This window comes from Ptiloglossa arizonensis, chromosome 2, assembly GCF_051014685.1.
Source record: "Ptiloglossa arizonensis isolate GNS036 chromosome 2, iyPtiAriz1_principal, whole genome shotgun sequence".
NCBI classification, from domain to species: Eukaryota; Metazoa; Arthropoda; class Insecta; order Hymenoptera; family Colletidae; genus Ptiloglossa; species Ptiloglossa arizonensis.
The window spans coordinates 17,676,518-17,691,100 of NC_135049.1; the positions used below are offsets into that span (position 1 = coordinate 17,676,518).

At 36.2% G+C, this 14,583-nt stretch overlaps 1 protein-coding gene across 10 annotated transcripts in view; it reads right to left on the reverse strand.

The window, feature by feature from the left end:
* Positions 1-87: 87 nt before the first annotated feature.
* The window catches only part of LOC143143655 (uncharacterized), a 35,865-nt gene continuing 21,369 nt past the window's right edge, over positions 88-14,583 (reverse strand). For all 10 annotated transcript variants that reach the window (XM_076305166.1, XM_076305165.1, XM_076305167.1 and 7 more), the window contains 5 exons: positions 11,891-12,124; positions 9,004-9,161; positions 6,816-7,216; positions 4,903-4,980; positions 88-792 (listed from right to left, as the gene is read on the reverse strand). In XM_076305166.1, coding sequence (XP_076161281.1) covers positions 650-792; positions 4,903-4,980; positions 6,816-7,216; positions 9,004-9,161; positions 11,891-12,124 — 1,014 coding nt within the window. In that variant the 3' untranslated portion in view covers positions 88-649. The remainder of the gene's footprint in view (positions 793-4,902; positions 4,981-6,815; positions 7,217-9,003; positions 9,162-11,890; positions 12,125-14,583) is intronic.

Below are 14,583 nucleotides of genomic sequence, written 5' to 3' on the forward strand. Positions count from 1 at the left end.
AATCAATAACAGTAACTGTGTTTTAAATTTGTACTTACGGTACTTTCTATATTTATATTAAAAAATAAAAAAAATTCTTTGGCGTTGAAAATCATTTACGAGAAGGTCTTGTACAACATTTCAAGTTGTACAATTCTTTTTTTCTTTTTTTTGCACGTTGTAAATTACGAACCGTAAGAAGATCTTGTCTTTTATTTTCAATCATTCAAAAAGCATTCTAAATCCGTATCGTATTCAGTGTAGACAAATCGTGTTGAAACAAATATTCTGGTACTGGGTTAACGTTGTTCGGCTTCCGTTAAAATCTTAACTAACGTACAAGCGACGGAGAGTGAAATAAATGTATATAATACGTTGTGGAAAGAAAAATAAAGGATTATAAAAAATGTCGTACCTTTATTATAAATTTTTGCGAAATTCTCTTCCAGCTGTTATCGTTTGATTTGTTATCGAAATAATCGAGCACCGCCGCTACAAAGAAACGCTAAAGTCTGTCAGCGACACTCGCTTGTATTATTATTTACAATAACAAGACAAACAAACGGAAAATGTAGTCGGTAGTTTCGTGGCTATCTAATCTAAGAATGTAGGACTGGAGTTCTCTTATCAAATCCGCGGACATTTGCGTGAAAGAGTATCCAGGATGTTATCAATACATCATCCCTGGATGAGCTGCTCGTTGAAAAAATACATTCGGATTTGCCGACAGTGTTGTGTATAAGTTTCCTGCGTCTTCTGGCCTTAAGTACATGCCGGGTGGCAAAACGAACGTCTCCATTGGTCCGTGAACATCTGCAAAATACATACGTATCGTTAATTGAATCTCTCGTAGAACATAATGCTATTATTGTAACTAAAATTATCAATACTGTTCGTTTTACTCTTAACGGTTACAAATACGGATCACCTCCGAGTTCTAGCATTCGTAAATAACACCGAGAGATAAGTAATCGCCTAACTTGCGAACGTATAATTTTTCCACTACAATATTTCTCTGCAATAAACAAACACGAATGAGTAACGCTGGGATTAAAGAAGAAATATACGTAGTAAAAAGAATTTTAAAGGTTGAAATTCGTGGAACAGAAATTGTATCGTTCACGATTACGTGAAACCTTTTCAGTATTGATAAATTACGTTTGATTTTTCTTTTTCTTGCGATAATTAGGTACTGTGATTCACGGTATAGAAAGATGGGCAGATAAAAGTAGAAAATCGTAATAATTGCGTCGACAGTTATGTTCCGAGGAACATTACAATATTCACTCGTAAATGTCTTTGTTTATGTAACGTGATCTTACACAGAGGAAATTTTCGTGATTATTTCCATAATTGATCGTTCTAACATTTACTCGATCAGAATTTTCTGTTCACTCGAATTCGAGTACACAGTATTGTGCACTCCGTTTAAAATATCTAAAGTGTTCTTCGAAAATTGGTAGAGAAATAACGATCGAAGTAACCTGTCTCTTCTGTATTTATACATTTTATAATTCACACGGAAAACATTTAGATTTAAAAACTAGGTGAAGATTCGTTATCTAGATTCACGCTCTATCGGCACTTGTTTTTAATTTCCGGTAATGATGAAAGTACTATATATCCGCTTGTTTTACCGGTCAAGCAACAGACCGTGATTGTTTTCAACAGTAAACATATTTCTTCGCACATTTATTGGTATTCTTTCAGTCTCGGTGTACGTCAATTGTTTATCTCTGTACATATTCATACATCACGGAAAAAGATAAAGCATAAAATTGGCGCATTTGCAAATTGTACTATCACTTATCGTTAGTGTAATTTGCACCGTTCACATTTATCAAGAGTCGTATCGACTTTCAAGATATTAAACAAAGCTTTAAACGATTGTTACGAGTTGAATATTGTGTAAGATTATTTAAAATTATTGAAATATACAGATGTATCGGTAATTTAACTTGCTCGTTAAGCTTTGTCGTATTTAGGTGCCCGATAGGAACAATCTTCGGAGAATTGTTTGTAAACTACCTGGATAAAATTACCCATTAACAAGCGACACAATTACTTTGCAAAGCTAACCGTGATTCGAAGTGGGTCACACCTGTCACACTTTTCACGACCTTATAATTATTCGAAAGTTTCTTGCAACGGACGAGTAATTTTATTATCTTTGAAATCGAATCGCTACTAGCAAGAGATAATAAAAACAGAACGATACGGACCAATGACTTCCACAACGAGAAAACTTATTCTCGTAACCGATGGGAAATTTAATATCATCGTTAAATCGTACAAAATGTATACTTGTACGAAACGTAGCCTTGATGTATAAAATCTCCATACACACTTTAATTAGAATAGTTCCGTTAAGTCACCCTTTGTGATTAATTTTACTAAAAAAAAAAAAAGTGTTCAAAACGCTTTACACGTTTCTTGTATAATATATGCTTCGAGTATGTTCGAGAGATCCGATGATCCAAGTGCAACCGTACCCCGTAGATTTTCAAAGTTGTTTCTTTCCATAACGGAAGGTCGTAGGGAAAAATATTATTCCAGATTTTCGATTTGTTTTTACACGAAGAATCACCCACTTCCTGGTTGTACTATAATTACCGAGGCAACCCGTGCAAAACGAAAACGAAGGGATGCTCGAATCGGGCCCACGATAAAACTTTTCATACGGAAACATCTGATTTATAAAGTTGATCGTACAGCCACAAAGTGACGGGGTTGGAAATTATGATTGCCACGACCGGTGTCATAAACGAGCGGATGGTTTATGCCTGGCAGGCTAGTGACCTTTGCCTCGCAATTTGTAGTATACTCCACGCCCTACTCGCAATAATGGACATTACGGTAAGAAGATACACTTGTATTACGATGCTAACACAGTTACTCGAAACATATAGTATCCCCATCTAAAAATAAGTAATTACAATTGCGTCGCCTGTTGCGCAAGGAAATCTTTATAACGCGATATTAAGACGGTCCGTCTTACCGGGCAAATCTTTATTTAACTCCTTCGACCATTTCAGATTGGCCATCTTTGAAATTACATAACGCGCAACAGTATCCATCGTGTTCTAGCGAGCGTACTTCTATTTATACAGTTATCTAAAATATAATACAGACGAACAAAAATCGACACGTTTGCAAGTTCAATAGTTCTACCTTCGTTTTTCATAGTTCGCGTATACTTCTTCCAACCTTCGCGTTACTCTAGATCGTTTCGAAGACGAACGAAATTTCCTATCGAAGGAATGAAAAAGGGGCCTCAAATTTTAATCCAACATGGTGGTTAAATCTGAAAAAACAAGCTTCGTGCATTACATTCAACGTTCTTGTTTCTTTTCAATCGAAGTTACGACATTAATGTTAAAAAAAAAAGAAATTACTGTTAATCGATACGAAGTAATTGGACAACTCGAAACGGGTCTACATTCTTTACACGTTTCCGTTTAACGAGATTCCTTCGTTCGGTTGCCCGTACGGAGCAATTTAGATGAAAATAAATCCGTCGCGATCCGTCGAGTGTACGATAACTATATTCGTAACGGTGGACGAAAATTTGTATCTTCGGCCGTGTAAAAGTTCGATCATTCACCGACAAGAGGACACCGATTAACTAGCGTCGTCTGATCTAACGGGATCCGTTTCCCCTTCCAGTTTAATTCTCGAAGAAGCGCTTGACCTCCGCCTCGAAACTTTCTCCCTCTCCACCTTTCCAGCACGAGGTTTTTCCTCCCTTTCGTTCGTTCCTCGAGGTGAAGGTCGCTAGAGGCGACGCCGTAACGGAGGAAAAGCTTGGAAGGGGAATCTACCGAGTAAACGAACCCAGGAATTTCCTGGACGACTTTACGAAGCGAGCTATTTTTATCTCTGCTTCGACACTATAGTCGGATCGAAGAAAGCATCGACTCGCGCGATGGGAGAAGTTACACGACCACGTGAATCCCCCCACTCTCTCACCCTTCTCATCCCGAACTGAATTTTAACGCGATCGAACAATATTTTAGAGAGCGAGCTCCCGTCGCTTGAATCAATTTTTGTGAAATATTTGAAATTGTAAACGACACGAATATTGTTTCATTCGTGACAAATTACTTCGATATATTTCAACATTTTCTTTCGTACGAATTGCCTAATAATTTGTTTATTTATTATTTGTAAGTAGTGTATTTTAATGGAGAATAATCGTTTCTTGAGAATCTGAAAAGCGTTAAGTAATGTATTAATGTATCGATACATTAATGTTAAATAATGTATAAATTATCGATAATTGTTAAAATTAATACTTGTTTCGGTCAACTTGTTGTCAAATATTTAAAATAGTAAACGACACGAATATTGTTTCATTCGTAACAAATTAATATATTTCAATATTTTATTTCGTACGAATTGTCTAATAATTTGTTTCTTGTTTATTATTTGTAAGTAATGTATTTTAATGGAGAATAATTGTTTCTTGAGAATCTGAAAGCGTCAAATAATGCATTGATGTATCGATGGTTAATTATTAAAATTAATACTTGTTGTCACACAGAGTAATGAATTGTTATCGTGCATTCGAGTTCTCCGAGTGGTAGGGATCTCTCGAGTCGATTCTTTTTTCCTTTCGACTGTACACCTCTCGAGCATTCGATTTAAAGTATTGTGAAATATACGAACAATGATGTTTCGTTTGGCGAACGATTTCACGTTTACGTAATTTCTGAAATTTTCCCGAAAGTTTTATTCTTATACTCAAAACGGTGGAGGTGCGGTTAAGTGTAACTAAGCCAACGGCACGTTTCATTGATTTTCTGTTATAGATTTAGGGAAAGCTAAAACTCACGTGTCTATAAATACTTTAGCGTGTACCGTAAGTTATTACAAACGATAATACCGGTATTTAATAACTAGCTAATTTCTGAAAAGCCTTACCGTCGGAATATATGGGGCTTCCACCGTGCCTACAGGCAGTGCATCCAGGTATAGCGGATGAAACTAATGCCACACGATCTATAATTCAAAGCACATCGATACGATATAGTTAACACGATGTTAAAAAATGGTAATAATTTCTTACAGTATACGCTCGTTGCGTACACAGCCTGTTCGCATTATGCAGAAGAAATATTCATTACATAAATTCATTTACATATAAATTTGACGGCAATTTCATTATACGCGATATGCTATACTCAACACCATTTGCGCAAGGAACATCTCAGTTAGGTGTTTTTACTTTTCTGTATTTCGTTCTAACGCGCGTGGTACGTGACACTTTGTTGCATTGATCGGGATTCGTGGTAATTAATCGATAGAAACCGATTCCGTTGGGTTGTTCGAAAAGTCATTTCGTTTTTTATTTTTTTTTTTTTTGGTGAAAATGAAACAAGATTTTTTTAGAGTGTACAAACATTTTATCGAATTATATATTCTTCATCTTGGATAACGTTTTTTTCGGTGAAGATGAAACACGATCTTTTTAGAGTGTACAAACATTTTACTAAATTATCTATTCCCCATTTTGGAAAACGAAATCACTTTTCGAACAACCGAATGTATTTCGATGCCTGGCTTTTCTAGAAGTACCACGAACACGCTAATGGGCTACCGAATGAACGAAACGGAACGAGAATCACGGATACTACGAGAAATATGGTGGTACAGTGAGTGCATAAAAACACACGGGTGAAATTAACTTGTTCAACGAAAGAAGGGAAAGAAAATGAAATCATTGGCGCGCGTAGTTGATTTTTTGGTTATAGAAAATTTTTCTTGTGTATATTAACCAGATTTGAGCGCTATGGGTGTTGAAACGATCGATGATATGAAACACAATAAATGTGACTGGACGATTTTCACACATGTGCTGAATCTGACAATTAGTACAGAAAGGATTAATAAGCTTGATAAGAATAAGCTTAATGCCATATTAAATTATACTGAATCAATTACTTTCGTACAATTTCAATCTTAAATAATTGATCTATTAAATTTGTTTCTCGAATGAATAATTACTGTATAGTAAGATTAATATTGAAAAATATTACTCGACGATAATTTTAATAATATCGGAAGTTAAAGTATTTTCGTATAACGATATGAATAAATATCTATGGAAAAGTATTTATTTGAAAGGGGTAAAGTATTTGTTTGTTTTCTCAAGGTCATATTTTACGAGATGTGAATGTCATTGACGTTTTTTTTTTAAACGAGATAATGTATATATTTAAATGATTCTATTTTGTCAGTCTTATAAAATCGTTATTCAATATATCGAGACAATGTATACGATTATCATACTTTCGTGCTCTACCGATGTAAACATCGAAACATGTATCGATGAATATTTATTTATTTAACATCTTCATTGTACAAACTTTCCGACGATACAAATACAATAGTGTCTTTTCTGAACACAACCTCGTTACAAAATTACAGCGTAACGTTACTCGTATTGCCTCTGTGCGTTCAATTGTACAGAAGGTGTCGACATATTTACCTTTGCATAAACTATGACATTACACTAACGAAAATACATTATCTCCTCTAAAAAATTATCAATAACTTATCGAAAGCTCGAAGAATATAACTTTGAGAAAAAAACCTTGACGATATTTACCATTCCGAACTAAATATTTTTCTCTTTAAATACTTAACGATACGAAAAACCATCCAAGGAAGAAAAAAATATGTTTCGAAGGCTCGAACATTACATGTAAAAGAAAATTGCATCGTACTGAAAATATTTTCCCATTCGAGATAAATATACGTTTCCTCGGATATTTGTTCACATCGTACCTATGGTATACGCGATAAGATAGAAGAGAAATAAATGATGAGTGTACCAGCACTGTGATAATGCAGTTTTCTCTTCAAAGAAGCCTCAGCTGGTTTAAAGTGGAAGAAGGAAGGCGAGTAACCGCTGCCAGGAAGTGAGCTGAGAGCATCGTCTCGATCACGAATCACCGTATCAGGAGCTTCTCGACCAAGGGCAGCCAACTGCCGACCCTTCGGCAGGAACATCGTCAGGAACACGAGGAGGGACGTGGTCAATAAACCATAAGCCAGCCAGGCCTCTCTGTCACTCTCCGAGGAAGCTGCCACCGACCCGATCGCGCTTGATATCCAAATCAACAGCGACAAACCAACAGCGAGGCCAATAAACGCTGCTTCCCGGTTGTTGTCCCTAACCCCCCGTGCTCGAACTGCTAAACAAGCTACTGCTACTAGGAGTGCTCCGGGATACCTGAAACCGAGCAATCGAGTCCTCGATGTAACATCTTAAAAAGGTGCAATTTGAATAGATCCAACGATCAATTGTGGAAATGTTTTTTTTTTGTCAGAAAGTAAATTGACAATAGACCGAAACCTCGATAATTGTAGAAAAATAGAAGAGTTTGGACGAATATATGTGGAGCTACTGTTACTAGGATACTTGAAACCAAATAATCGAGTCCTCGATGTAACATCTTAAAAAGGTGCAATTTGAATAGATCCAACAATCAATCATGGAAATGTTTTTTTGTCAAAAAGTAAATTGACAATAGAGCAAAACCTCGATAATTGTAGAAACATAGAAGAGTTTGTACGAATATATGTGAAGCTACTGTTATTAGGATACCTAAGACCAAATAATCGAGTCCTCAATGAAACATCTTGGAAAAGTGTCATTTTCAGGTGCAATTTCAATAGATCCAATAATGAACCGTGGAAATGTTTTAAAAAATAGAAAAGTTTGTACGAATATATAGTAGATGATAATCGAGGTTACTGATTTGGATAAATTTGAGTCTCAATGGGAGGATATAGTAGGTGAATCGTGTAATTTAATCCCTATTGTTTTCATTGTGAGTTTGCATCGACACTTTTTTATTACAGGATGACATGGTTCACTGAGTCCTTCAAGATGATAATATTAGATTGGGTAATTTGTTAATTTACTAACGATTTCACTGATTTTAATGACCTAGCGTCGGAGGAGGAAGGTCACTGAATATTCTCAATCAACCCATTGAGAATAAAATCATCTTTTATGTATCTCTCTACGCTTATTTCGCGTGCGAATAAATTTCTATTTCATTTATTCATCGGTTATTTAAACACGAAGGTGATTAAACTAAGAAAAACGAGTGTTCTATTATTCGAGCGCCGGAGATTCTATTGTGATATTTTCGTAGCTTAATATTATGCTACATTGTTACGCTGTAATGTTAATTACGGAACTATTTGATCGTTTATTTCTACTATTTTACTCGTACCTCTCTTTCCAATATGTTTTCGATTAAAAGAAACGTTCAAACAACGACAAAGGTAATACTAACACCGAAACAGGTACAATTTTAATTTGCATTGAAAATTGAAGAAATCATTTTGTACCGATACTTTTTCCAAACAGTTTTGAACAAATTCCAAAAACACGATAAGAAACATCATTGCAAATTTCCATAACGTATATGCATACACACCACACGTGTGAATATATTATACCAAACATTACAAATTTTCTCGACTTTAAAACATCATCTACCCGTATACACACATTACTATCAAAATGAGTTCTCCATCATTTCTAACGTTCATTGTCTCCTCCAACCACGGTCGAAATCTCATATTTCTCCAATTCGTTGTTTAATTCCGTTGTTTAATAAAACATCTACTCGTACAGATACATTATTATCAAAATGAGTTCTCCACCATTTCCAACGTTTATTGTCTCCTCCAACCAACCTCCAATCCTCATATTTCTCCAATTCGTTATTTAATTCCGTAGTCCACGTTTCAATAATTAATCACGACGATTCTCCGGTAACAATTCCACAACAATAGTACACCTCGTGTTAAAAATAATGCAGTTTTCTACTACAGAAAATTACGATACTCTACGGTTTCGTATCCGTTGAACACTGAAATGGACTTCGAAAAAGAAATTCCACGGGCGCGCAAATAAATTGAAATCGGATTCGTATGAACGTCCCTCCTCCACGTTACCAGAGAAACCAGCGTCGATGGAAGGTTTACATTTGAAAAGTTTACCCGAGGGAAGCCACTATCTGTCCCAGAGGAGTTTTGCAGCAGGAAGTCGAAGAGCTTTGCCCCGTATTTTGTACCTGGACCACGGCAGGTGGTTCACCGTAAAACCATTGTCCAACGATGGCTACCTGCACCAATACTGCGAATCCCAGTACCAACGCCTGCAACGAGACGAACACAATAGTTAATATAATCCTCTATCAATCTTATCAAATCCCCTCCTCTCGTTATCGTCGAATATTAAACTCGATCGAGTTGGTTTCGTCGTTTCGACGTTAGAGTATAATTAATATTACGACGTTCTTAATTAATGATACACTCTTACCGCTCCTCTTCCGTATTACAATTTACCCGCGAACGAGTAATTACTTACGGTAGGGATAATAATCGTCGAATGAGCGTCAAAGTGATCGGTAAAATGTTATATAAACGGAAGAAGCTTCGCGTCGATTTGTTTCTTTTTCTAACGAGGTATTTCATAAACGGGTTCTACTCTCGGCTCTTATCATTGCTTCCCTTAATGCGTGTAATCGTACCTAACAATGATGAGCTACGAAAGAAAACACACCGAATCCGTTACACGGTGAAGAAAACATATCGGAAATATTAACGTTATTCGACGTAGGGCGAGACGTACTTTACGACCGCGACAGCTGTACTTACTGCTATTACTAGCGGGCGTTACTACTGCGTTACTTTTCATTCAAGTCCCGTCCCGCGCGTACAAATAGATCGAGATCGACATCCGGATCTCCGACACAACGAAATAAGAAAAATACCGTGTATCCTCCGTGAGAGTCGTTCCACGAGTTTCTGCGGGCCGTTTTCTAAAGCCGCGTTCACACCGAGACGGCGGGAACTTTCGATTTGGTTTCGATCCGATCAATTTCTTGTCACGCTCGAACGATACCTCTTACCGATGATAACTCGAACAAGCGTTCCCTTTTCCACGGATCGATCGAGAAACGATTACGTTGGTTCGAGCGGTACGTCCGGTTCACGAGCTTGGAAATTTGACGATTTTTTGGATTCTTTTTTCTTTCTTTCTTGTTTCTTTTTTTTTTTTTTTTGGAGAACACTATCGAGGTTGCATTCGTTTCAAAATTTATATCTTTATTGTATTTACGTTCTCGATAAATCGTAGGTGTTTTTGCAAGCGTAAACGATCAATTTCGTCGAAGTTACGAATCGTTGCTGACGAGGTGTAGAAATAAATTTGTCTTCTTTCAGTTTGATTAACGAGAACAAAGAAATGAAAGAGGTTTAAGAAAAAAAGTGTTGGTATTTGGAAAGAAAAATTGATCTCTTGCATAAAATTTTGTGACTCTTTCTAGAAGTGAAATAATACCTTTATACTTAGGTGGAATTAATTTTTGTACGAATTAGAAATAAATAGGTCCATTTACTCCAGAGTTGTTACGTAAACCATTTTGAAAAATATTGTTTCGAGAGTAAAGACTCGAAAGTTTAATGCACAGTGTGTACGAGTTCTGTGATTTCGTTACTTGTTTGAATTTTATCGTAATACTTTACAATGATATTTTCAAAGCTCCGGACTGCACGAAACTGTACATTGCAAGAAATCAATTTTGCATTATCTAGAGATAAATGTTGGAGCTATCGCACGAATAAACTCGGAATTCATTTATCTCGTGCACCGAAGAACGTAAATACTACATACCATTAAATTTATGATACTCGATTAAGTTATCATTAATATTCTGTTACACTACGAGTGTGTAGTGGTGGGATCAAGTTCAATGGGTAGTTACAAATATCAATCAATGTAATACTCAAGGTTCGTTTTGTAAAGAAACGAGTAGTGTTTATACAAGCAAATGTTTGACTAATTGTGCATTGTTTTTTACGATTTGTTTTTAACTGGAAAATATTGTCTGTTTTGCATAAATTTGCATCAACGACTGGTAGACGATTAAATATGAGAAATTGATGGACATCTTGCAATTTGAACGTAAACATTTGCGAAATTACTCGATAGTTTGATTCGCGTACTTATCGCTTCGATTTAAGGGAAATTATGGTACCGTATTACAGTAATTTTTGTTTAACGACAGGTCCTACGATTTGGCGCAATTTCTTTTAAAAACAATCTTTCTTTTTCCCTACAATACTCGTACGAACTGCTTTTGTTTTTCGAAGTAATAAAGCAAGACTTGAACTCTAATTTCCAATAAGAGATAAGGCTATTCAAATAGTTCGATATTTGAACATTTTATAGTCGTTTGAACATTTTAATTCGAACGTTATTAATTTCTTCGTTAACTGGAAACACAACGACTGAAAACAGAAGCAACTCCCCAGTCAAGAAATGTAAACACAGTGTTTCTTTATTGAAATAGTAACGCATGGAACGTATCGTAAATAATAAAGTATCTCGACTAAAAATTAAATTTAAAAGATAACGCGTAACTTGGAGAAGAAGCTACTCCCCAGCCAAGAAATGTAAACACAGTGTTTCTCTATTGAAATAGTAACGCATAGAACGTATCGTAATAATAAAGTATCTCGACTAAAAATTAAATTTAAAAGATAACGCGTAACTTGGAGAAAAAGCTACTCCCCAGCCAAGAAATGTAAACACAGTGTTTCTTTATTGAAATAGTAACGCATGGAACGTATCGTAAATAATAAAGTATCTCGACTAAAAATTAAATTTAAAAGGTAACGAGTAACTTGGAAAATTTCGTTTATGATTCAAGGTTAAACACAAGTATTCGAATTTTACTAACCGAACATTAAAATTTTGGAGCAGAAGAAACTTTGACGAGTAATCTCAGGGCCCAGTTTCGTCAGTTTTCGATACTACTTGCGACATGCTTGATCCCATCGCTACAAGCGCATCAATGTAATAAAGTCTTTTCAAACTCACTTGATACGGTGCTGGTAGATAGATGCCGCTATTTAAAGAAAGTAAGAAGACGCACTTAACCAGAAGAGCCGCAAATACAAGAGCGGCGGGTAAACCGACTAGTCGAAATGCGGCACAGGATAAAGGATTTTGACTGAGGGACGCGGCTGCTGAGAGTCCTGCCAGGAGGAAGAGACCTAAGAGAAGAGCTTGTCCCAGAAACAAATGTCGTCTGTTCGGTGCGGTTACTCTTGCCTGAAAAATAGTAGCAAATTCGTTCTTGGTTAGCTACAAATCCTCTTTTCTTTTGTCACATGCATCATCAAGCAAGATTTTTATGTTTCGGAGCATTCCAGGGTTACCCTGGTCGTTTAAACAAATTGTGTCGGTGTGAGACTATCAATATAATTTAACGTTTAAATAGTGTACTTGTTTTACTGTATTTTACAGTTGGAGTTATTTAGGAGTTTTCTATTGGGTTGTTCGGGAAGTCATTTCGTTTTCCAAAATGGAGAATATATAATTTAATAAAATGTTTATACACTCTTAAAAAATCGTGTTTCATTTTCATCGAAAGAACGAAATGACTTTTCGAACGATCTAATAGAAAATTTCTAAATAACTCTAACTGTGAAAGACTATAAAATAAAAAATACACTATTCCAAATGGAGAATATATAATTTAATAAAAAAATTAATTGTACACACTCTAAAAAAATTGTGTTTCATTTTCATCGAAAAAACGAAACGACTTTCCGAACGACCCAATAATATTAGGGTTCGCTTTTGGAATGGGTTTTAAAGGTGTAAAACCGGGTTGAAAGCGTCCGAAAATTTCTTTCTTCGATCGAACTATGTAAAAATATATCCCTGGAATTTTTGTGTAGAATATAAAGAAAATAATCAAACTGTAATATATTTTCAAGAGCGTGTCAGATTGCTCGAGCTCGTTGTTCAGCAAGTTTAAACGCATTTACCTCGAAACCGCGTTTTTCGAACCGGTTGTCAAGATTTCACGAGTTGCAAAGAAGAAACAAAAAGATATTTCCCATTTTCGATTTCTTTTCTCGCTTGGAATTGTACTCTTCAATAAAAGATAAAGCAAACAAAGAATTGTACCCTTTTCGAACGTGTCGCGAACGACGTCCCGGTTGATACAATATTTAAGTAACGATACACAAAGAGACTTTCGAATGTTTACGATTTTCCGAGAACGAAACTACAGCATGCTCTAATTTTTCCCCGTAGCGTGGAAAACTTGAATACGGCAATCAGAAAGTACCTCTTTGTGCGTACGTTTCAAGGCTAACTCTTAATCTCGTTTCTCGGTTTTTATCCGATTAATTTCCGACAAACTAGAAACATATAACGAGGACTATCGCGAACCAAACGGTTCGTGCAGTCGTATTGCGTGCCACGATATGATTATCAACGAGTTCAATTAATCACGTGGATTAATTTCTTTAATTGGAACGTCTAACAATGCGCTCGCGCAATACAATAAGAAAAACAAGTAACTCGATTTTACTCGATCCAAATGGAACTTCATCCGGACAGAGGTTTTATTCGCGTAAGTAAATATTCATTGCGTGAACGATGAACGTCTACAGTACGTACGGTGTTTGCGAATGTAAGAAAGAAAATTGTATCGTTTACACAACTGATAAATATTTACTTTCACATTTATGGTGTTCGAGTGAACATCAATTCGCGCGAACTTTTATTCGTTAACGAAGAACAATTTTCCAGTTAATGTGTTCGAATAGAACAGATTTATCGAACAATTATCCAGATAAAGATTTAATCGAAGTTGCATGAATAATGTATATCTCTGCTCGCGAGCTAATACTCGCAATATCCATAGTAATCTACGGCACACGTGTGAATAATAAATTAGACAAGTGCACCTTCTTGAACTTGGTCCAACGATAAGGATCGTGTTCGATCTTTCGTAGAAAACAATTAACATTTATAAATCCGTTTAGAAACATCGAAGGTAACTTTCGCGACTAAAAAAGAAAAAACGAAAAAAAAACGACAAACTATTTTCAATTTTCTATACCCTTCGGTGCAGTACACTTTTCGTTTCAAACATTACGCGGAAAGATTGATCTAATTTTTACGTAATCGGGATGACTCGAGTTTAAGGTTCGAACGAGTAAACAATTCAAGATCCCTATGAAAGAATAACCGACCACCTGTGTCCGTGGTCTAACTGCACATATAATGGTAACATAGTAATTAGCGAACGCAAGTAGCTATATCAATTATCCTCGCGCACCGTTTCTTATTTATGATGAATAGCGCGGGAATGCGATTCCATTTCAAAAGAAACACTTGGGAATATATGTACCATTAATCGTTCCGCGTTAAATTGAAACAGAAGGAAGTTGGTTTCGAGATTGTCGGCGACGTAACGGTAGCCGTTAAATGTGATATAAATATCGTTAGTTTGGTATCGTAGCTGACTTTCCTGGCGGCTCCTGTTCAATGGAGTGTATCGATACGAGCAGACGACACGGGGAGGAGAAATAGGCAATCGACATGCAAACTAGGCCTAGGTCTCGGCGAAATTGCGAGCGCGCTGGTTATTGGAGCTTGTCGGGGTACGAACGAAAACAATTACCACGGATCGGTGTACAGGCCGGCCGCCACGTGCTACCGGGAGAGAAAGAGATACAAATTCTTTTCTAAGCTCTATTAACTTCCATGCT